The 24,920-nt window shown below is 40.0% G+C and overlaps 1 protein-coding gene across 2 annotated transcripts in view; it reads right to left on the bottom strand.

The window, feature by feature from the left end:
- Positions 1-11,017: 11,017 nt before the first annotated feature.
- stpg4 (sperm-tail PG-rich repeat containing 4) overlaps positions 11,018-24,920 on the bottom strand; it is an 83,255-nt gene continuing 69,352 nt past the window's right edge. For both annotated transcript variants that reach the window (XM_039738333.1, XM_039738334.1), the window contains exon 7: positions 11,018-11,900. In XM_039738333.1, coding sequence (XP_039594267.1) covers positions 11,784-11,900 — 117 coding nt within the window. In that variant the 3' untranslated portion in view covers positions 11,018-11,783. The remainder of the gene's footprint in view (positions 11,901-24,920) is intronic.

The following is a 24,920-nucleotide window of genomic DNA, read 5'->3' as shown; positions in this document are numbered from 1 at the left end:
CTACCTGGAAAGGGGTCTCTCTTTGAACTGCCTTTCCCAAGGTTTCTTCCATTTTCCCCTACAAAGTTTTTTTGGGAATTTTTCCTTGTCTTCTCAGAGAATCAAGGCTGGGGGGCTGTCAAGAGGCAGGGCCTGTTAAAGCCCATTGTGGCACTTCCTGTGTGATTTTGGGCTATACAAAAATAAACTGTATTGTATTGTATTGTACTTAAAAGACATTTTGGCACTGAGGATACCAAGCAATGAAGCGTGTCACGTGTTATTTTGTCAAATTCTTCCTGCAAACATGTCTTAAGGTGTGCAACAGTACGGGGTTGTTTCAAAATTCTCCACACATTCTCTATTGTGGATGGATGAGGACTGCAGGCAGGCGAGTCCAGTACCCGCACCCTTTTCTGTGTTTGTAACGTGTGCAGAATGTGGCTTTGCATTGTCTTGCTGAAAAATGCATGGATATCCCTAGAAAAGATGTGGTCTTGAAGGCAGCACATGTTGCTCTAAAATCTCAATGTACTTCATCACAGAAGTATAACGGACCTCTGCCACAGGTGCTGACACAACAACACACCATGACAGACCCTGGCTTTTGGACTTATTGCTGATAACAGTCTAGATGGTCTTTCCCATCTTTGCTCTGGAGCACACGGCATCCATTCATTCCAAAAAAAATCTGGATTTCTGACTTTTCTGACCACAATACACATTTCCTCTGTGTGATGGTCCATCACAGATGACTCTGAGCGCAGAGAAGTTCACGCCATTTCTGGATATGGTTAACATAAGGCTTCTTTTTTATACAGTAAAGGTTTTAGTGGCATTTGTGAATGTAACTCCGCATTGCAGCGCTTGACAAAGGTTACCCAAAGTAAATGCTGGCCCATGTGGTTATATCAGCTCTTGATGAGTGACGGTTCTTGATGCAGCACCTGCCGTCTGAGGGATCAGAGGTCACGGCTGTTCAGTTTAGGCTTGTGGCCTTGTCCTTTATGCACTGAAATTCCTTCAGATTCCTTGAATTGTTTAATGATATTATGCACTGTAAATGGAGTAATATTCCAATTTTTCTTTGAGGAACATTGTTTTTTAAACATCTTTTGACGCATTGGTTGACAAGCTGGAGATTCTCTGCCCATGTTTGCTCCATAAAGCCTCAGCCTTTCATGGATACCAAATCAGGATTACAATTACCTGTTGACATCACCCGTTTGAAACCATGTCATTATTTAATTATTTTACCTCATTACTGTCCCTAATTTTCCCCCATCCCAACTTATTTTTTTAATGTTTTGCAGGCCTGAAATGCAGGAATAGGATTGTCACAAAGTTGATGTTTGGTGGCGCTGTTGCTCACCTTTAACCCAACAGACTGTACGCAAGATATGGGATAAAATCAATAAGAAGTCATTTAATTTCTTCTCTTTTCAGTGTTTTGCCCCAAAACACCACAATAAACAATAAACTAACACAATAAAAATACCAATTCTCTCCTCCCAGCAGCTCTGTCACACTCCCACCCAACTCCGGCTCTCCTGCTGTGTTCCCATCAGTGCTTTAAATAGTCTTTGTCCCAGAAGTGCTTCTGACCTTCCGACCACGTGACAGGCTGGCACTTCCGGGTCTAATAAAGAACAGGGATTTTCTTCAGGCCAGAAGTCGTTCGGGGCTTTCGTCCTCATGACTACCTCGTACTTCCGGGCCACAATGAACATATATGTCCCCAGGTCCTTTGACAGCACCTCATGGCAGCACCCACGGCACCGAGCAGGGCTGTGTGTCCGATCTCCATGTCCCATAGTGCACTGCAGAAATCCCGGGTACCACTGCACTCCAGGGATGCTGCCATCTATTGTTTTGGGGGAAGCAGTGTTGACAAGTAACTGTCTTTTCCCATCCTTCTAGTCCAGGGGCGTCCCGGCCAGGTTGAGCTGCCGGTCATCCATCACAGGATGTATATTAACAAATGAGATGAAGTTGACCAGACAAAGCATGAAATATCTTGGCTTCATACTGTTTACAATGAAATAAACATCAAAGTAAATTTAAGAATCACTGCATTTTTTTTTTGAAATGTGAAATATCGCAAGACAAGGGCTTGATTTGCAGTACTAACGCCTCTCTCTCTTTTTCATCAGACCAAAAGAAGAAAAATAACGTACCTTCCATATTTACGGGTTCCCAACCGTCACTTCCTCATTCGGTTCCCTCTGATGACATCACTTCCGGCTCCATCTCAATGACATCACATCCGGTCTCCTGAAGATGATGTCACTTCTACCATTACATCACTTCTGGTTCCTTCTGATGACTTCACATCCGTCTGCCAGCCACAACTTCATCTCCTGTCACATCATTTCCGCCAGCCATTTTGTTACAGTTTAAAAACGCCATCATTGTAATTCCCATTTGTCAACTGCTGTAAAAAAAGTATTTGATCCAAGATTTTGCCATTCTGCATTCTTTTGTCCATTGGACATTATACGGGGACGGTCCTCAACTCTTTTCCGTTGTGGGAGCTTTGTTATTTCATCACAGGTTGTACATACAGTAAAGTAGTCAGCAAAATAATGGATGGATACCTTAGTACCTGTGTGCTTCTTCCTTTGTAACATCTTTTACATTTGGTTGGTTATTACGAGACACTCAGGGAATTTTCAATATGAATGCCACTAAATAAAATAAAGATTAATTGAAAAAGATCCCACATGCTTCTGTTTGTAAAAAGACTCAGAATGTAAAACACAATGTGTGTGGGGGTCTTTGTAATACAAAGGCAGTTTTGGAGTCATTTTAGGTGTACAGATATGTATTCTTGAAATTCAGCAAAGGTTTTGCTGTTATTATTTTGTATTGTGCAACACTTATTTTTTTCAAGGCTTTTTGAATCTATTTCAGATAATGAATAGCAGTCAATATTGTGCAGCGCAGAAAATAGTGGGAAGTAAATCAAGACACTGATTCAAACTCTTTATTGTCCTCTTTGCAATAAATGATGAATCACTCAATTAATGTTTAAACAGTGAGCACTGTAATAATGTAACCCTTTTGTGTAAAATGCACCATTACGAGTTAAGTCTAAATTGTAAGGCATTACTTTCCCATTTCACTGAATTTATTTTAACTAGTGTCACACACGTGCGATTACAAGAGAGCTGAGTGGACCAAGTGGAGGTAATTACCCTGCCAGGCCAGGGGGTGGCAGGGTGCACTAAACCTGCCTCTGTTATCTCTGCAGGCCAAACATGGGAAATCCTGCCTGATTCAATGTCACTTCTGCTTCCTGATCCCAGACTGATGTCACTTGACATCAGTTCCGGTTCTAGATGACATCACTTCTGCTTTCGGCTTATAAAGCCACCATCTTTTTCAAACAGGTCAGTTCAGTTTTGGAACTCAACCAGAGCACATCATTGCTTATCTCTTTGCTCTTTTGCAGCCAGGGATAATATACAGCTGGCTGCCCCAAACCTTTTTTCGTGTGTTGAGACTACTTCTTTTACACCAGCTTGGTAAAAACATACCTCAAAATATTAAAACGAAATTAATTTCAGGTTAAAAAATCAAACTCAGTATGAGCTTCAAACAGGTTGACAGACCGCATTATCTGAAAGGCAGTTAACCTTTGGAACATTTCAAATGAATGTTGTGAATTTCCCCTTGGGATTAATAAAGTATCTATCTATCTATCTATCTATCTATCTATCTATCTATCTATCTATCTATCTATCTATCTGTAGCTCCTAGCTGCTGCAACAAGCTGTCCACCTCCATCCAAACTGCTGACTAAGAAATGTTTGAAAACCTCCTGTTCTCTTAATATCAATCAAATTTTTCCTGAATATTTTTTGCTCTGTGGATATCTGTCATATTGTTAATTGATAGTTTTTTGTTATGCTAGCTTTATAACGCTTGAAACACTCCCTAGAGTGATGCTACTCCATTATGCTGACCTCCTTTGTAAGCCGCTTTGGATAAAAGTGCTTGCTAAGCAAATAAATGTAAATGGGAGATATATAAGTGGATTGGGAATCTCTTTTTCACAATCTGCTAATGGTTTTTATAAAATTATATTTTAAGTGCTGTGAGGTTCTGTTCAGGTTCACATGTTAAATACTGTAAGAGGAGGAACTACCCAAAAAAAAATAGGAGAAGAGTCGAGACATGTCTGAAGAAGAGTCAGAAAATAGAAAATGAGAGAGACAAAGAGAAGAGAGAATTCATTACAAATTGGGAAGAAAATGCATTTGTTTCATTCTGTGTGTAGCCATTTACTCTTGTAAGGGCCTACAACAAAATTAGGATCTCTTTTTCCATTCATTTATTTTCTGAACTTGCTTATTCCCATATACAGTTTGAAAGGAAACCTAAACCTATACTAACCATGAGGCAAGAACCATTCCTGGAAAGGAGAGGGCACTGTTCAACGAAGAAGCCCAATATGGAGGACAAGCACCTTAATATGTAAACTGTCGGAGGAATGTGGAGTCCCCTGGAGGAAACACAGGCAAACACGAGGAAAACAATTTAGCTAAAAATTTTGCCAGAGCCCAACACTGTTAGTTTTTAGATAGATAGATAGATAGATAGATAGATAGATAGATAGATAGATAGATAGATAGATCAGCAGTATACTGATACAAAAACAATATTAAATTAAAGAGTAATAAAAATGCATGTAAAAGCAGACAATAACTTTGAGTAATGTTCGCATTAACTCCCCCCGGTGGAATTGAAGAGTCGCATAGTGTGGGGGAGGAATGATCTCCTCAGTCTGTCAGTGGAGCAGGACGGTGACAGCAGTCTGTCACTGAAGCTGCTCCTCTGTCTGGAGATGACACTGTTAAGTGGATTCTTCATGAGTGACAGGAGTTTGCTTAGTGCCTGTCGCTCTACCACAGATGTTAAACTGTCCAACTTTATTCCTACAATAGAGCCTGCCTTCTTAACAAGTTTGTCCAGGTGTGAGACGTCCTTCATCTTTATGCTGCCTCCCCAGCACACCACCGCGTAGAAGAGGGCACTCGCCACAACCGTCTGGTAGAACATCTGCAGCATCTTATTGCAGATGTTGAAGGACACCAACCTTCTAAGAAAGTATAGTCGGCTCTGACCTTTCTTACACAGAGCATCAGTATTGGCATTCCAGTCCAATTTATCATCCAGCTGCACTCCCAGTTATTTATAGGTCTGTACCCTCTGCTCACAGTCTCCTCTGATGATCACGGGGTCCATGACTTAGTTCAAGTCAAAGTATCCAAAGTAAAATGAACAAGCAAACGAAACAACAAAGAATTATCCATCCATCTTCCAACCTGCTGAATCCAAACACAGGGTCACGGGGTCTGCTGGAGCCAATCCCAGCCAACACAGGAATCCAATCCCAGGCAGGGTGCCAACCCACTGCAGGACACACACAAACACATCCACACACCAAGCACAATTTAGAATCGCCAATCCACCTAACCTGCATGTCTTTGGACTGTGGGAGGAAACCCACACAGACACGGGGAGAACATGCAAACTCCACTCAGGGAAGCGAACCCAGGTCTCCTAACTGCAAGGCAGCAGCACTACCACTGCGCCACCGTGCCACCGATAACAAAGAATTATTTCGGAAATATCTTCTATGTATTTCATCTGCATGTTACTATAATACCAGCCTACAGTATGCAAGTGTCCACGTGAGATTAGTTTTAACTTATGTGATATATTCCATTAGCTCCCAATGTTTGCTTATGGGAGGTCTTCTTTATTTTGCTAGTGAAATAATAAATGCATGCGTTGTGAAAGACAGACCAAAGTGTCAGTCTGGAAACAAATAATACGAAAACTGTGCTCTGGAATGAAATGTAATACAAGCAGAGCAGGGAGAAATTGTGATGATCTTCTGTATCGGACTGGAATCCCCCTAACATTTTAGGTAAGTCTTCCTCTTTTTTTGTTTTTGCTTGAAGTTTTGCTTGAATATTACTCACACAAGGTGACGTGATATCTTATACTTTTGTCAATTCAATTTATTGTCTATTGTTCAGTTATGAAAGATGTCTTTGATAGCTTTTTCAGACTCCCAAAGTCACAGGGTTGCATTTGATGAACCCGGGACTTCAAAGAAATTGCTTTAAAAGCTGTTATTCAGATTCTCAGATTCATTATGGAAAAGTGAACAGTGAATAATAAGATAAATGAAGGTTCTGTTTGCCAGATATGGTTTATCTCATTTAACCTGAAACCAGACTCTTTATTCGACGGTGTGATGTCGATGTTGATGGTGGTAGTGATGTTTAGGTTGTAATTCTTGTAATATTGTTACCAGTCTACTGACAAAACATTTCACATTTCATGAGCGTTGCATCCTGCTGAAGGAATGGGCTCTTTTCCAATAACGGACTGCAAAAATAAGGTACAGAAAATCGATGAATGAACCTTGTTATTTTCAGGTAATGCCTTTTGGTTTATAGTAATAATCAAGTAACCTATTTAGTAACCTATCTAGTTTCTGGAAGATGGGGCTATTTAGTTGGTGTGCAAAGGTGGGGCCGCATTACTTTAAGATTAGCCTCAGGGGAACAGTAAAACTAACCGATTGGAACGGCACCTGCTACTCAAACACTTCTCGGTTCAAATGAGTTCTGCTTTTTTAGGCCTAAGACTTTATATCAAGTACAACATTTGCTAGACATGAACATGTTTCTATGAATAAATAATTATTTACAATAAAAAGTGTGCTCAGTTTAAAGTCTGCATTTTTTATTAGTAACTGAATAACACACTCTATTTAAGATTTATGATCAGTGAAGAACTCTGCCATAGTTGGCAGAGAAAAGGATCCCGGACAGAATAAGTACATCTGCAGTAAGCAGAATACATAATAAATATACAGGAACTGAAAATACTACATCTTGTTTATCACAAATGCACGTCAACTCTACTTCTGTAGAACAGTGTTATATTTTCTCCAGTGCTGTTATGTCCTTTTTGTAGTATGGAGACCATAACTACACCCAGCAGTCCACACAATTCTCTGAATAATTTAAAGAGAGAATAAGCCTTTTTAATAACTCCTATACACGGTAAAGGCCTCAGTGTATGGACTGGAGTCCCGTCTGGGATCGATGGTGGATTTTTACCTGTCCTGGAGGCTGTTACAGAAGGAGTTTGTTTGAGTCCAAATCCCAGTTGGGATGGCTTCTGCTTCCTCTCCCAGTCATAGTGAGGAAATAGTGAATGGATTGGGGGGATGTGGCCTATAAAGAACAGTCGGTCCCCCAGTATGTTAGGTGGCAGTGTCCTCGTGGGCTGCCCCCAGATGGGACACCCTCAGGGCTACATTGGGCACAGGGTTCAGGAATGCAGCCCTGTAGGGTTCCTCAGGGACTGCCGAAAAAAGACTTCACTCCATTAGGTAGCTTCAGCCCAGCCTGGAAATGCTTCCTGGTTGTAATTCAATGGCAGTAGAAGTATTCCTGGGTCAAATATAACAGAAATCACCTTGCCTCACATGGGAGGTCGGAGTTGGGAGAAAGAAGGAAACACCTGCTGGAGGAGTGAAGGAGGAAATAAAGAGAAATGAAGGAAGAAGGAAGGTCAAACTGATGGATGGTATTGTGATTGTCTGTAGAAAGAACAGAAAAGCTCTTGATTTGAGCTGAGGAGTGACTTGGTGCAATTGTGTCTGAGGTAATGGGCTCGGTGGCACCCCGTTCTAGCCCCAACATATATACACTTTGGGCAGGGAGTGTCTCTTGCATAAGATATTTATTTTGTCTCCGCTGTTCCTAGATGTACATTTTGCACTTATGAAAGTTAAACGTCATTTCCTCTCTTTGAGATCGAATCAGTTTTGCCAAGGTCCACCTTTAAGAAGTTCAACAACTCTTGCAAATTTGTTAACCCTTTTAATTTTAAATAAATAATTCCCGTGGAGTATCGCTTCTAACATTTCTTAGTATACAAAATCACAAATCCCTGCCCTTTGGAGTCTGATAATAAGTCTCTCGCAGGGCACTTTCTCTACTGTCTTTTAAAAATAAACTTCATGCTCAAGTTTATTGTAACATGTAAAAAGAACAGCAAAATATTCATGGTGTAATTTCATTCTAAATGCTACCACCTAAAAATTTTGATACATTCTCATAACTGCTGTCATGCATGTGCACCAATCTAGCCATCATTCTGGCTTTGTCAAGGTAAGGAGTATCACCCGTGACAAAAGGGGGTGCTTTTACTAAAACTGTCTTCTTTATCTCTTGCAGTTCTGACAAACAGCCCCAGGAGAACACCTAGCACCTCACCTGCCTTCAGTGCTTAGATGGCACCACCCTTACAGTCTGGAAGTGATCAAAACAGGCGATCAATGGATAATGGCAGCTCATTCTGCAACCCACTGGTGAAGGACACAGAGCTCCTGTTATTGAAGCCTATTGCAACACTCTAAGTTGGCCACTTTGGCCATAGTTACGAATAATTCCTGTGTGAACAAAGGTGCTGAATGTGTTTTATGTTTATTTTCTGTGGCTCAACACCAACGATTAATGGGGTGGCTGGTGCCCCATCTAATCTTGCTGGCTCTCCTACAGGCTGTCCACCTATACAAGATAACTTTGGTATTTGTAGCTCACACTAAATAAACCAAAATAAAATCAGTACTGCATTAGCAATTGTTTGCCTATCCTTCTATATAAAAGCGGTCGGGATTGTCCTTCCGTCCCGTGAGTGCTACGCAGGCGGAGTTTCACACGCCCTGTCCATTTTGCAATGCACGATGGGATTTGTAGTTTCGTTTTTCCAGGTAAAAGATGATTTTCTACTCCAGACTGTGCGATATCTTCTTCTTCCTTCTTACTACATAAAAGCGATCGGGATTATCCTTCCATCCCGTGAGTGGAAAGCGTAGCGGTATTCCGCTTATCACAGACTTACTACTTGCAGCTTGCGGTACGAAGCAACATGATGTGAGCAGAGTTCTGGTGCTCCCATCGTTCCCTTGCTTTTGTGCGCGATGCTCTGGAAAAATTGACAAAATTATGTCTCTGGAAATAATTAATGTTGATGGAGTACAAATGCCTCACCGCGTAGTAAATATCAGGGGGGTTCAAAAGGGCGACCTCAATATAGAAAAAGTTTAAATTTCATCACAAAAATAACAGAAACTATGAGTATTAAAGTAATACCGCTCAAATGCAATATAACCAAATTAATGAGTTTGTATAAAATACCAAATTGATCTACATATTGAATTGCCTTAAGAAGTGGTCAACTTAAAAGTCGGTCGCCTTAAAAGGCGGGTCAGCCTAGTATTCTATATGTATTAAGAATAATACAAAATTATACCTTCAAAATCATCAATACCGTATATGCTCACATATAAGTTGGGTCTTGAAACCCGAAAAATCGATCATAAAATCAGACCCCGACTCATACGCCCGTTCAAAAATGTGACACTTATTAATTTTTTTTTTTACATCTTCTTGCCTCCTCCAATCTTGCATCAGTTTCTTAGATGCATCAAACTTTGTTGCAGCAGCGCAGTTGCCAATTTCTTTCGCTACTTCAACAACATTTCATTTAAAACCAGCTTCATATTTTCTTCTGATCGAACGCTCCATCGTAGATAAGGGATGCTCTTACGATAAAGGTGTATGAGGGTGTGAGATACAAAAAACACAAATCAGTGCAAACGACGCTTCGGGATAGTTTGGGTATTACCGTGTGGTCACGTAGGCACAATAGAGAGAGAGAGAGAGTTTAGGAGCACATGCTGATTCAGCACATTGCCGCACCCACATAGAAAAAGAGGCAGTGTGCTCCAAGGTTACTCTCTCAGGTGGGCGCTAGCATATCATAATCCCTTGGACCAATAGCAGGAGTTTTCCGCATTCAACGTATAAGACCGTAAAATCAAGTCCTGACTTATCCGCGGGAGAACTTATCCGTGAGTATATACGGTACTATCTTACTTCCTATTACACTACAGAATACCCACGGCTGGGCAAAGTAGTCAGCTGGGCCCAGTCACACAGGTTTTGACCTGCTTTTACCTAAAAATTTCTATATTTACCAGAAACTGTGCAGACTGCTATTTTGTCTTCCTCTCCACTGTTGCCAGGTGGCTTTACTTTAACTCTTTCAGGGTGGGTGTCAAATTATGTCGATACATACGGTTGAGGCAGATGTCGACATTATTTAAAATCTGAGGGTAGAGGGAGGTAATCAACTGTAAATTTCCACAAAACCCCAATGTTAAGTTGTAGTTTGGCTCCTTTTGCTAGCAGTATGCTGCTTACAGTATGTGTTAGAGTGGTGCCGCTGTTTCAGGCGTCTGTTGCTGTTTACTGTGACCTTTGTCACCACTGGGTGCTCAGCTGCTGCAGGCTGTGCAAAGACGGCTAATCAAAGATGGCTGCCACCGCTCCCCTCGCCCTGGCTGCCAGCTGCCACAGCGGTCACAGCATGCAGCAACAAATGTCTGAAACAGTGGCACCAGCGTAACAAATACTGCAAGCGGTGTAATGTGGCAATGCACGCCATTGGCTGCTTCTAATGTTACCATATCTTGCAGGACTATGCTGTGTAATAGGTATGTGAATTCACATAGTGTAGGGGCTCATAAAACAAAAAATACAGGGACATTTGTCATAAATAAATATTTTATGTTAATTTATCTGTGAAACCATTGCTTTGTGTGCTTTTCAGTAAACGGAGTTTTTTGGAAAAAATATTCAGCCTTGGGCCAAAATGGAAAAAAATACTTAGCCCTGAAAGAGTTAATATACTTATGCAATGCTTTTTTTCTTGTATTACTATTATTTGGAGCTTTATAATACTATATTTAGAAATAAATGTATATTGGCAGTTGTGTAAGTGCATACTGTTGCCAGATCTGTACTTTGAATGCTGTTTTCTTTTTTAAAGGAATTATGCGCTATGAGATTATCAATGGAAAATATACTACATCAAATTAATTTAATTAAACAGTATAATGAAACAAGTACAACATTTTAAGTTTATTGCCTTGTTCACAGACTACAGTGAAATGTTGACTTGCATGTTTCATCCCTCCATTTGCAGGCAGTGCAGACCTGTGGCAAAGGCATAATAATATAAAAACAAGGCTGCCAATTCAATCCCCAGTACTGACTCAATGTGTGCGACCTCACCTAGCAGTCCTCTCTTTAAATAAATACATTTACATTTGTGAAATGCGTTTGTGATTTGCTAGGTGTTTTGATTCAAATGATTTGGCCATTTATCATTTGAATTCATTACATCACTGACACAGGAACACATCTTTCAAATACATAGTCTAAGTTAAGAGTCATTTGAATTTTTTTTTAATGAAACAAATGTTCTTGCTCCATCAACAGCTGACCATAGCAATTCAGGGTGAAACTGAAGAACAGAAACACTGAGAAATCAAATCTACCTAAAATACTGTAATAGTATTTTGTGCTTGATATACAATGCTCATATACTGTATGGCTTCCCACTTGCCTTAAGTGATTTTGCAGTTTCTTTGAATAAACAACATTATTTTACCAAATTGGGTTGTACCATGACAGAAAATAATATTTCTACCACACACACACACACACACACAAACAGAAAATCAGACTTCTTTGTCTTCAGTTTGCATAGCCATATTGGCAGAATATGATAAGGAGAGTAAAGGCTAAGAGCACATATCCCTAAAATCTGTCTGACTACACAATGACTTGGGGCAGCATAACAGGCAGTCAGTAAAATCCTGAGCATGAAAACAATTAGATTGCCTAATTTCTCCTTAAAATTTAAAACTCAAAGGAGTTGCGGAAGAATAATCCATGCAAACGTCCCATAGCAGTCACGGTAATGGGCTGGACTGGCATTTGCTTCATTGGCTCGTAGGTCCCAGGACCAGGGTTTTTCTGTCAAACAAAAGACAAGGAAACAAGAAGTTAATCAACTCAGATGACCATACTATCCATACTGTAATCCAATCTAATTTTCCAATCTAATATTCATAAATAATCTCTTTATTTTCATTAATAGATGCTAAAAATACAAAAAAAATTGCATGTCTAACACATTAACTGACAAAAAGAATAGCAATACTATATATTTCTTTAGCAAGAATTGCATGTATTTCCAGGGATTTAAGACCTGTACTTAACACACATACAGTAATTTTCACATAAAAAAACAGAAGTAATTGATCAGTTAGTAAACTTGTAATTGTTTCTCTAAATCTATGCACTTTATTCAAATTAGGGTTAGGGTTAGGGTTCAAATCAAAAATTAAATTGTAAAATTACATTGGAACCAATTGTTACGTTTGCATCCTTCTTATTTTCATTAGATTTTCGAACAGCATTCAGCTACCTTACATAATGTTATGGGGTGTTCAGCTGATTGTTCTATGAAAAGTGAAGCAAATCTGTGCCTTGGACTGGTAGTTTCCATCTGAAGTCTTCAAAGAGAATTACCTGTTACTCTTAACATCTATACAAAAATAGTAGATTTGTTGAATTCATCTTTTTGCTAAGTGAATAACAAAAAGTAAAGAATTACTGCTTGTTCGCTGAAGATTTCTTGTGTACATCTTTTAAATTTTAACCTGAAATATATTCAGACCTGGCTAACCATCAGCAGGCAAAGGCCACAGAGCGTGATCAAAATTCTGAAAAGTTGTTTAGCTGATTACAAAATACAAAACAAAACCTGTACAATGACAAAACTGTATATTGTACAAAGCCTTTTTATATTGAACACAATGCTAATACACTTTGGAACATTAGAACATTAGGACAATCTAGACGAGAACAGGCCATTCAGCCCAACAAAGCTCGCCAGTCCTATCCACTTAATTCTTCCAAAAAAAACATCAAGTTGAGTTTTGAAAGTCTCTAAAGTCTTACTGCCTGCCACACTACTTGGTAGCTTATTCCAAGTGTCTGTCGTTCTTTGTGTAAAGAAAAACTTCCTAATGTTTGTGCGAAATTTACCTTTAACAAGTTTCCAACTGTGTCCCCGTGTTCTTGATGAACTCATTTTAAAATAACAGTCTCAATCTACCAGACTAATTCCCTTCATAATTTGAAACACTTCAATCAGGTCTCCTCGCAATCTTCTTTTGCTTAAACTGAAAAGACTCAGCTCTTTTAATCTTTCCTCATAATTTGTCCCTTGTAGGCCTGGAATGAGCCCATTCACTCTTCTCCAGACCTTGGTATAGGTAGGTGTTTTGCTTTTTCTGCAATGGAAGCACCGTAAGGTTAAACGTCTTGCTCAGTGACAAATATAAAGCCTCAACTGACAACTTCTTTGGTTAGACAGCAACAAAACAAGATGCTACACAAACGTGTCATTGTAAATGATCAGAGCCGAAACTAAACAAGAGACCATACTTCATAAATCAAGCATCAATACAAAACCCAATTGTTTGCAGAATAACACCCAAACATCACCTGAGAAATATGTAACAATACACCATGTTTCCTTGAACAGGATTTACCAAGCAGTGTTCTTTCTGGTATTTACTTGATAATGGACATTTTGCTTTTTTGTGTGCCTGCTGGGTCTCTTTGGCTTGTTTCACTAATCCCTTGTATTAGTGCTGATGCTGCTCTGTTTACACAGAACAAGACATTTATTGTGTCCACGGAGGTCAATGCATACTGAATAAAGAGTCTTGTGATTACATTCTCTATTAAAGAATCTTTAGAGTATGCATGCCAGTCAGGCAAGCAAACCAAGAGCACAGTGGATTCTAAGGGGAAGTGAATAAGAAAATCAAGTAGAGTAAATTACAGGAAAACAACTGCAATGTCATGAGAGAGAACGCAATGCTAAGTTCAAAAAATATTTTTATTGCACATCAACAGTCACCCAAGGACTGTGTTTTGAATGGGCATTGCTTTCCAGACACCTTGGTCTGCCACAGACTTATACTCCATTGTTAAAGAATTCTATATACTGACTCTCAAATGAAAATGCCATTAACAGACATATGGATATGAACCCTGCAAATACAAGCTTAAAAAGAAGGACACTTAAATAATAAAAAAGACTTTAAGACCAGCATCCTCTGAACCCCACCTTATCGATCCACTCCCCCCCTTGCACCACCACCCCCTCATTTGCTATATATTGCCTTTGATTCCTGTATGTCTAATCATTTTCCTCTGATGATGACAAAAGCTTAGGAATAAAACACTATTTTAAGATACATGATTCCTTTTCTCTCTTTGTGAATTACTAGCTACAAATATGCACTTCTGCTAATGTCAGTCAGTCATTATCCAACCCAATATATCCTAACAGAGGGTCATGGGGGGTCTGCTGGAGCCAATCCCAGCCAACACAGGGTGCAAGGCATGAGCAAACCCCGGGCAGGGTGCCCAACCACTTCAGGGTACACACACAAGGGACAATTTAGGATCGCCAATGCACCTAACCTGCATGTCTTTGGATTGTGGGAGGAAACCAGAGCACCCAGAGGAAACCCACACAGACACAGGGAGTATATGCAAACTCCACGCAGGGAGGACCTGGGAAGCAAACCCAGGTCTCCTTACTGCGAGGCAGCAGCACTACCACAGCGCCACCGTGCCATCCTCTGCTAATGTTAGAGTGCATAAGATCTAGGTAAGCAATCCATGGTATGTTATGTGAAGAGAGGACAGCTAACTCTGCTCAGAATTAAGCAGGCATAGAAAACGGTATGGTATGGTATGGCATAGACACCTGTTTTGCATTATTGTCTCTCCTATTTGTATGCTCCAATACTTCAAATATAGAATGAAAGAATTCAGTGTCACTAGAAGTACAAACAAGTAAGGGACTTTTGTTTAAGAAAACAAAAGACGTTCAACAGCTGAGAGAGAAACACATTCATATAAAGCGATTAGCAGGAAGTGGCACTACTGGCCCTGCACACACCAATGATTGAAGCCCTAGCTAGAATGGAGCAGCTTGCCTGTATCCCTGTGTTCACAGCTCTTGTATTCATCTCTCCCTTGTCTCTTTCTTCTTTGCTTACTCTTTGCTCAAAGAGCAGTGTCAGGAGGCAGCCCTCTGGTTTATTTTCAAAGTATTCCTGAAGTCACTACAGGTTCTGTCCTATACTGTCCCAAAGTCCTCTGGCATGCCTAATTTCCCTATAACTCTGCTAGTTTTCTAATTAAAAGCAAAGAACCTACTGTAGAGCTGTTGTTAAGCAGCCATCATTGTGTTGTCATCGTTGTTTCACTATTGAGAATCATTATTTCCAGTACCTTGTCTTCTGTACAGTGTCCTCTACAATATTAACTGTAGGACAGTGACTGTAAACAGCAAACCGCTAATCTTTATTTGGTAAACCACTCTGGCTAGATATTGAAGACCACTCTTCCTTAACTTGACATGCACCAAACTAACAGGAATATTCCTTTTCCTAATACTAATTCTGTTTATTGGCCAGATATTCATTTTTTCTTTGGTGGGTCCTTTACTTTTATTTCATTAAAATCACTGTGTGTAAATATTGCATATTACTGAGTATCAGATTTAGGTAAGCTATCTGATGTAATGAGCAATAAGCCAATAAAATATGCACATAATGCTCCAAGGTGAGTGCAAACTGTATTAAAGAAGTTTAAAGTATGAAATGAATTGGATGACAGGCCTGGCATTTATAAAAGAGAACACAATGTAGTAAAAGATTTGATTATTTGGACTGAGAACACTACACAATACAGAAAACCAGACATGGATCACTCAGGATTATGACTTTAGAACTGTGGTTGATGATGAGACTTCAAGAAGTCTGCGGTTTTATATAGTTCTTAAAGTAAATTAAAGGCTTCAGATAAAGCAGAGTAAAAACTGTTAAAAACTTCTTCTTCTTCTTTTGGCTGCTCCCATTATAGGTGGCCACAGCAGATCATCTATTGCCATATCTTCCTGCATGTCCTCTCTCACCACATCCATAAGCCTCTTAGGTCTTCCTGTTTTCCCCTTACCTAGCAGCTCCATCCCTAGCACCCCTCTCCAGATATACGCAGAATCTCTCCTCTGTCCAAACCAACACAATCTCGCCTCTCTGGCTTTGTCTCCAAACCATCCAACCTGAGCTGACCCTTTAATGTTCTCAGTTCCTAATCCTGTCCATCCTCATCACACCCAATTAAAATCTTAGCATCTTTAATTCTGCCACCTCCAGCTGTGTCTCTTGTCTTTTTGTCAGTGCCGTCTCCAACCCATATAACATAGCTGGTCTCACTACCGTCCTGTGGACCTTCCCTTTCACTCTTGCTGATACCCGTCTGTCACAAATCACTCCTGACACTCTTCTCCACCCATTCCACAATGCCTGCACTCTCTTTTTCTCTTCTCTTCCGCAATCCCTGTTACACTGTACTGTTCATCCCAAGTATTTAAAGTCATCCATCTTCGCCAACTCTACTCCCTGCATCCTCACCATTCCACTGACCTCCCTCTCATTCACACACATGTATTCTGTCTTGTTCCTACGGACCTTCATTCCTCTCCTCTCTTGAGCATATCTCCACCTCTCCAGGGTCTCCTCAACCTGCTCCCTACTCTCGCTACAGATCACAATGTCATCACCAAACATTATAGTCCACGGGGACTCCTGTCTAATCTCGTCTGTCAACCTGTCCATCACCAAATAAGGAAATGCTCAGAGCCGATCCCTGATGTAATCCTACCTCAGCCTTAAACACATCCATCACTCCCACTGCAGACCTCACCAGTGTCTCACTTTCCTTGTATATATCCTGTACCCCTTTAACATATTTGTCTGTCTCTCTCAACTTCCTCATACAATACTGCAACTCCTCTCGAAGCACCCTGTCATATGCGTTCTCCAAGCCCACAAAGACACAATGCTACTCCTTGTGACCTTATCTATACTTCTGCATCAACACCCTCAGAGATAACATCACATCTGTGGTGCTCTTTCCTGGTATGCAATCATACAGCGGCTCGCTAATCATCACCTCACTTCTTAACCTAGCTTCCACTTCTCTTTCCCATAACTGCATGCTATGGCTCATCAATTTTATCCCTCTGTAGTTACTACAGCTCTGCACATCACCCTTATTCGTAGAAATCGGTACCAGTACATTTCTTCTCCACTCCTCAGGCACCCCCTCACTTTTCAAAATTGCATTAAACAATCTGGTTAAAAACTCCACTGCTGTCTCTCAATGAAAATATGCTGCATATTGTAATCTTGGAGAATATGTAGTGTGAAGCAAGGCCACTAGAAGGCAGTACTCTGAAACAGCTACAGACGTTTAGCGTGTTTATACTCCACATTTATGATAAAGAAGCCTTTTTGTCTGGAATAGTGTGGAATGACCCTGCTTGAATGTGACTAAAGTGAACCAAAACCACCTAAAGGTAATGCATTTGAGATCTGATCCATTCATCGATGACCAAACTGGCTACGTCCAGTTAGGAGATGTGTGTGCTGGAGAATATCCCAGCAGAATCAGATGCAAGGCAAAAATTAACCCTGAATGGGGTTTGTTTAATTGCATCGATTTGTTGAAAAAAGGTACATCTTAGATTATATGGGGATTCTAAACTGGCTCTGCATTGAGGAGAATGTGTGTGCACGAGCCCAGTAAAGAACTTGGATCATGTTCAAGTTCAAGTTTGGCTCCTGTTTTTCTTTTTGATACTAATTAGAGAGTGGATTCAGAGGTTTTGAGAAATAGATCTATAATAAAAACACAGAGCAGTATTATTTAACAGAATTTACAAGATAAAAGGATAAGTGTTTGACCTTAAGGCTATAATGAGAATAGGCAAGTGAAGATAACTACTGCTTTTGTAAACTGTACGACATTGCCTATGCCATGTTAATAAACACTTTGACTATATAGATTTATTTTTTTATATTTTTCTAAGGGGTAAACTTCATTTTGATTTATGCTGCTGGTCTGTCAGGGGTCAAGTGCTTGGACATGAATATGTGTTTTCAATAAGAAAAAATAAAGTGGTGGGTTCACAACAGGCAGGGCTTTTGATTCTGTGATATACTACAATAAAATGAAATGGTAATGCAGAATAATGCTTTAAATAAATTGAATGTCAGAGTAACATAATCGGTTCAGATGAAGTGCAATTTAATTCATGAGATGTAGGATTTTCCCAGAGCGGTATTATTCAGCAGGTAGCACTACTCTCTGCTTTCTAGAGATTTCTTTCGTTTAGGAGGTGCTCCAGCATTTTCCCCAGTTTATCCACAGGTTTGTTTAGCATCACCTGCACATGATGCATCAACTTTGCAAAAACTTGTGAGCTCATTATGATGTGAAACCCTTACAGAAAATAATTTAATGCAATCAATAAATAAGTAATTTGATGTATCAGAAAAATGCTGAAGTTACATACCGTAAGTGTTTTCTTTGGCTTTCCATTTTTGCAATTTATACATCACTACAATAAATGCAGTTTAGGTATTATACTGGCACTTTACTATCATCTACTATTTTTTAGAAATTATTACTATAAAACCTTTACACAGAACAAGCTTTAATTGAATGATTCAGCCTTCACCCAACAAAGTAGAACTGTGAAGTCATGTATGAAGCAGATTTTTCCACACTATGATCAGACTAGTACTAAGCCTTCATTTTCTCGTAATTGGATAGATCTTCAAGTCAGCCTCTTAGCTGTTCACTTCCAAACCAGAATGACTTGTTCACCAAGTGAAAAACCAAATAGATAACCAGAGTGACCTTTTCATCAGGTTGAGGGGGTATGTACTCTTTCCTAGTATTTATGTTGGACAATATGTCTTTCATCTTTCATCAGCTAGTTACCACATGCTGCCTTCTGCTGTCCTAAAGGTCCAGACACCACTTGTCACACATCTCTGACCTGACCTGTTGGTCACAATGTTTTGCAACCACTTGCTAGACCTTTCTGGTGTTCCTCATTGTTTTCCTGGACCAAAGTTCCTGACTGTTACCCTTTAGTCAATAAATACAGATTCAACCCTTATAACCCACATCCCCTATCCCTCATCCTCAAACCTACCCTACCTCTGAACCACTGTGACACTGCAAGCAAGAAGACCTTTCCTGCCTCCCTTGTAGTTCTCCTCCTCTATCTCTCTATCTACTCCGGAGGTCTCTTGTGGAACTGTCCTACTGCATCCTTGTGGTGCCCCTATCCCAGGCACCTTCTTTTTCAGATTGTCATTTTTTTTATTAATGGGCTGAGCCAACACATTACATCTCCTCTTTACCAAAAAATACTGGGTTTAAAATTGGAGGACTAATTTTCATTTGTTGTGTTAGCCCTATCCTGTGCACTAAATATCAGAAACACAGGTATCATATTGCAGCGGACTACAATGTGTGGTAACGATGCTACTGGGGAATGAAATTTCAACTCCCAGCAGTCCCTGCAGTGGCTATGATTGGTCGTCTGCTGAGGGTGCAGGGACTGCTGGGCACAAGGAGGCAGGCGCGACATTTAAAAGGAGGCCAGTTCTACAGAGAGAGGAGTCTTTTGTGTTTCGTGCCTGCAGTTGCCTGTTTGTTTGCCTTCCTGTTTTGCTACCTGTGGATTCTTGTTTTTGCCCTGGATTGTCTCCTGTTTTGGGTGTATGGACTGTCTGGTGTCTTCTTGCTGCATGAGGACTGTGAGGATTTGTTGTCGTCCTGTGAAGAAAGGAGCGCTCCTGATCCTATTCACACGCCATCATCTCATCAGGAAACACCAGTAGGACTGACCTTTTATATTCATATACAGTGTGCTGATCTCTGGACTATCTACCTCCATTATTTCATTTCATCAGTTGCCATTTTCATGGACTTTTGTTAGTGGTTTGTTATTGTTGAACTTGTGTTTAATTTATATCGCCATAAGGGGAACTGGGGCGGGATCATTGTGGTTTGCATACCGTATATTTAATTTATTATTGTTTAATACATTATTTAATTTCTGTTTTATTACCAGTTGCTTTTTGTCTCTGTGAGGTAGTGTGTGTGAGTCGGGCCAAGGCTGGGTGCATTGCTGGGATCCCCAGCGAAAAAAATAAATAAATCACCGTCATATTGATGGTGTGAATCTTAGCTGGGTTTTTTGAGTCCGCTACAAAATGTCAGCAAAGAAATCTCTAAAACGTCTGTTTTGTTCTTTTCAGAAATACAGAGCCTGTTTCCTTCTTGGCAAAGGGGAATGACAGACTTAAGGGCAAACTGCACATCCAGAATCATTCTGTGATGTAGTTGCTTTGTTATACAGTATGCTGATCATACATCTTGTTAAAACAAGTGTGAAAGAAACCTTCATTAAAGCAAATATCTCTTCCTTGAGAGCACTGGCATGACATTATTTTGAAGTATGAGATGAGGGGGATATGAATTCACTATTTTTAATGGGATGAACAATTTAACTAAATTTGATCCATTTCAAATCATTAATGATTACTTACTACATAACATTTTTATTTTTTTTGTGTATCAGTGCAGAATACAACTAAGATGACAAAGGGTTCAGTATCCCTTAGCACACACGGTACAGTCAGTATCTCCATCATGTCCAATAATGTTTAATACTTTGTTAGAAATTGTGACATACATCACGTAAATTACAATGAAAATAATATAGAACAATCTAGCCATGAGTCCCTATCAGGATAAAAAAGTTTATTCCAACGCTGAACAGAAAAGCCAAAATGTTGCGTCTCTTACCTTCTTTTTCTTAATAACTGTAATACATTGTATTTATTTAGTGTCTTCTTTTCACTATGACAATAACCTTGACCTTTTTTTCCTTTGCAGATGCTGATGTAGCCCTTCACTGTTCCTATGATGCTTATTGTGTCTACAAGTAGAGTGTGGTAATCTAATCCAGGTCAATTTATCAGAATTCGTTCAGATAAATTGCAAATCATGTACTTGAGGACAAGGGTGAAAATTAAAGGTAACTGCATTTAAGAAAGAATCCAGTAAGCACAACTTCACATTAAGGATTATGTGAGTCTGTGATAAACTAGTGGCTCATGAACTTGAAACAAAAACCTTTAAAGTATATCTGGAAGTAATACTGGGATAACTTAGCTAATGGTAAACTAAATGAAATGGTCTTCTTTATCACACATCTTAAATTCTTGTATATGTTCTTAAAGGAAAAGTTAGGTATTTTTAAAGACAAAGTTATTTCTTCAAAATCATGGTGCATATTAATTTGACGCTTAAAATTGTGTTCTGAAGCGCAACGTTTTTTTATAAATTTTAAAAATACCTTACATTACCTGTTTATGTAGCTTACAATAGGAATGGATACACACAGTTCCACAGGTGAATGAAAAAGCCTTAAAGCTTACCAAATATATCCATTTTTCAAGCCAAGAATGTTATCAAGTATTAATCCACTTCTTGAGATTGCACACATATTGCAAAACATTGTATCTATACTGTTTTAAGAAGGGAAAAAAAGCAAAAAGCAAAACTCTGTTGTGAGATTGAGCCATTTTAAAAGCAGACTGTGCGGTTTGCTGAGCCACTTGTACTCTTACACAGCACCTTTCAGGGCCGAGGGCATGGATTCATCTAGAGCAGTGCGTCCCAAACTCGGTCCTTGGGACCCCCTGTGGCTGCAGGTTTTTGTTCCAACCAGCTTCTGTTTTTAATTGGACTCCTGGGCTAATTAAGTGAACTGCTATTTCCCGAGTTCTGTGTTTTGGGGACAATATACAAATTACAAAACTAAGTTTGGTTATATATATATATATATATATATATATATATATATATATATATATATATATATATATATATATATATATATATATATATATATATATATATATATATATATATATCCATCCATCCATGTTCTAACCCGCTGAATCCCAGCCAACACAGGGCACAAGGCAGTAACCAATCCTGGGCAGGGTGCCAACCCACCGCAGTATATATATATATATATATATATATATATATATATATATATATATATATAAATATATATATATATATTGTGGACTGGGCCTCGGACACAGACAGACGGACGACATAGTTCCACCACATACTGTTTATTTACAACTATTATAATATTTACAATTTACCGTGCACACACAAACCCCAGTGCCTCCAGTACCGATTCCCCCAAGTCCAGGCCACACAGTCCTGTGCCTTTCTCTCTCCTGGCTGCCTCCAGTCCTCACTCCAGCTCCGTCCTCTTCCACCCGTCTTCCGCCCATGACTGGAGGGAGGCGGCCCCTTTTATAGGAACCCGGATGGGCTTCAGCTGCTTCCGGCACTCCTCCGCAGACACGCCCTTGTGTGGCGGAAGTGCCGGCTACGCACCCGGAAGCCGTCCGGGTGTCCCCTATCGTCTTCCCCCCAGCACTTCCTGGTGTGACGGAAGTGCTGGGCTCCAGGGTTCCTCAGGCATCTGGGTGCCGCCTGGCGGTGGCCACGGGCCTCTACAGGGTTGGGCTTCCAAGCCCTCTACCCGTGGCCACCAACATAACCAGGACGGACGCCCCCTCGCGGTCTGGAGGAGGCACAAGCCCTCCTCTGGTCCTCCTGTGCGTCCCAGCCGGGATCCTACCCCGGGCGGGGTCCACACGGGATATTCCGGCATCGGGGCGCCGCCTGGCGGTGGCCACGGGTCCCTACAGGGCTGGGCTTCCAAGCCCTGTACCCGAGGCCCCCAACATAACCAGGACGGACGCCCCCTCACGGTCTGGAGGAGGCACAAGCCCTCCTCTGGTCCTCCTGGGCGTAGGGGAATAATGTATTTACTAATTAGTGGGTCTGGCACTAAAGTAGTTGCAGCCTTTCATGATTCAGTGTTGTTTGCCAGGGTGGCTGCTCTGCTCACTTTTAATTGTCATTAATAAGATACAATGAAGGGGAAAACTGCAAAGAGAAAGAACAAAATATAATGAACTCAACAAAAGAGATTTAAGTATTTAAATCTATAGCAAAAGCAGAAATATTTCTAAATGCCTTATAAATGTAAAAATCATGCTGCTGTGCTTTTCTGAATGTAGAATAAGAGAAATTAATTAATTAAGGCTAATTCAATGAGATGTTGTCACTGATTGTGAATCTGGTTGGAACAAAATCCTGCAACCACAGTGGCTCCCCAGGGCCGAGTCTCGGAAGCACTGATTTAGTGACTTAATCACCAAGTGCTGCTATTGACACTGAATGCTGATGCTTTGTTAATTGTTGTCTGTGTTCTGTAGACAACTAAGTTATAATAACATGAAAAAGCACACTTACGATCACTTATATTTTTTTACTATATGGAAGCTTATTTCATTACTTCAGCAGCCACTTCCCCCATGCAGCAACATGGCTCAGATGCAACCTGGCTTCCCTTTGCGGCTATACATCAGAAGCACAATTTCAGTAGGCAATTTTTCTACCAAGCATGCAGACTGTACTAGTATAATGTCATGCAGGTTTACAGGCTCAGCTAGTGTTGTACCTCTGACCTACACCTTTGCCCCCATCCATCAGCGCTGCTATTGCTGTCCCCAGAATTGCTCACAGAGTTCCTCTAATGCCGGCATCTGCAAGTAGTGCAGAGCTGTCATTCCTGCCTCACAGTGCTAAGGTCTGCATGAGTTTTGCATGTTCTCCCCATGTGTTTATAGATTGACTGTTATTTGTACTATAAAGCTGTTATGTGCTCTCTTCACTACGCTGCCACACAGTGTGACTCTTGTTCTGTGGGCTTTGTAAAATAATAACACAGAATGTAATGGCCAAAAAGAAAGCACCATTTAAAAAAAACATAATCCTATAATGTGAGTATGCCACTGTATGTTATTACAAATCATGACAGAACATAACTGTCGAAAAAATAGAATTGCAGAGGCAAAAGCCGGATTATAAACAGAATATAGGCTGGCGTTGGGAGCTTGTTGGGTGGTCATACCTCCACCTGCCACAGAGGTTGTGAACAAAGGAAAAAGGAAACAGTGCTACCTCAAGAAAAATAGTTCCAGGAATGTATGATAAACTAATTATTTCTAGTTTCCTTTCGTTATTACAAGGATGCCTCATAAACACAAAATGCATATTTTCTTAAACAGAAACCTTTGCTGCTTCAAAGTGAATACACTCTGAATTTTTAAGGCTTTTGCTTTCACGTTTGGATCTCTGCCCCATGAATTCCATTTTAAAGTACAAGAATAGGTTGCCTATTTTTTAAAATTTATAAAACATTATGCACTTTAAAACACAGTTTCATGTGGCATATTACTACATATATGTCATGATTGTGAAGAAAATACCCACCTCATCATTTAAATTTGTGCTTTGCTTTTTATATATATATTTGTCATGCATGAATATCAGAAGCAAAACTATAATCTCATTAAAATACTCATTCTGTATACGGGCTGAGTTAGAGGCTCCCAGATTTGTACCATACTAGGGTTTATTACGGTAAAAAAAAATAGCATGGTGTGAAAGACAGCAAGCGAGGGGAGCTGGAATTGGTCTTTAGCCTATCAGTTACTACAGGAAATTATTATTACTTAAAATGAGCCTGATAATTCTTACCGACTGCAAAGGCTTCATTCTTCAGCAATGGGCTCCCCATAAGCAAAATATTAGGGTGTGTACTATGTAAAGGGACTAATAATTTGTGGACTGCAATTTGAAAATAATAGCTATTATATTTAGGAAAGCACATGGCCTTACACAATGCAACTGACAATCTCAGCATTAGCAAAGATACATGGCATATCATTAAAACTGTGACCCGACAATTGCGCGATAGACATATGAGCGGCGACAAAACAGCATCGAGTAAAACGTGACGTCAAAATCGCGCCAACAAAATCACGCAGACAAAATCGCCCTGACAAAATCGCGAAAGTTTCATTAAATATGAATTACTAGTTTAAAGCATATATAATAATGTTTATTTTAGAAGTCAATATTATGAGACGC

This window comes from Polypterus senegalus, chromosome 16 (genome assembly GCF_016835505.1).
Source record: "Polypterus senegalus isolate Bchr_013 chromosome 16, ASM1683550v1, whole genome shotgun sequence".
NCBI classification, from domain to species: domain Eukaryota; kingdom Metazoa; phylum Chordata; class Cladistia; order Polypteriformes; family Polypteridae; genus Polypterus; species Polypterus senegalus.
This window is presented reverse-complemented; position numbering and strand designations above follow the sequence as displayed.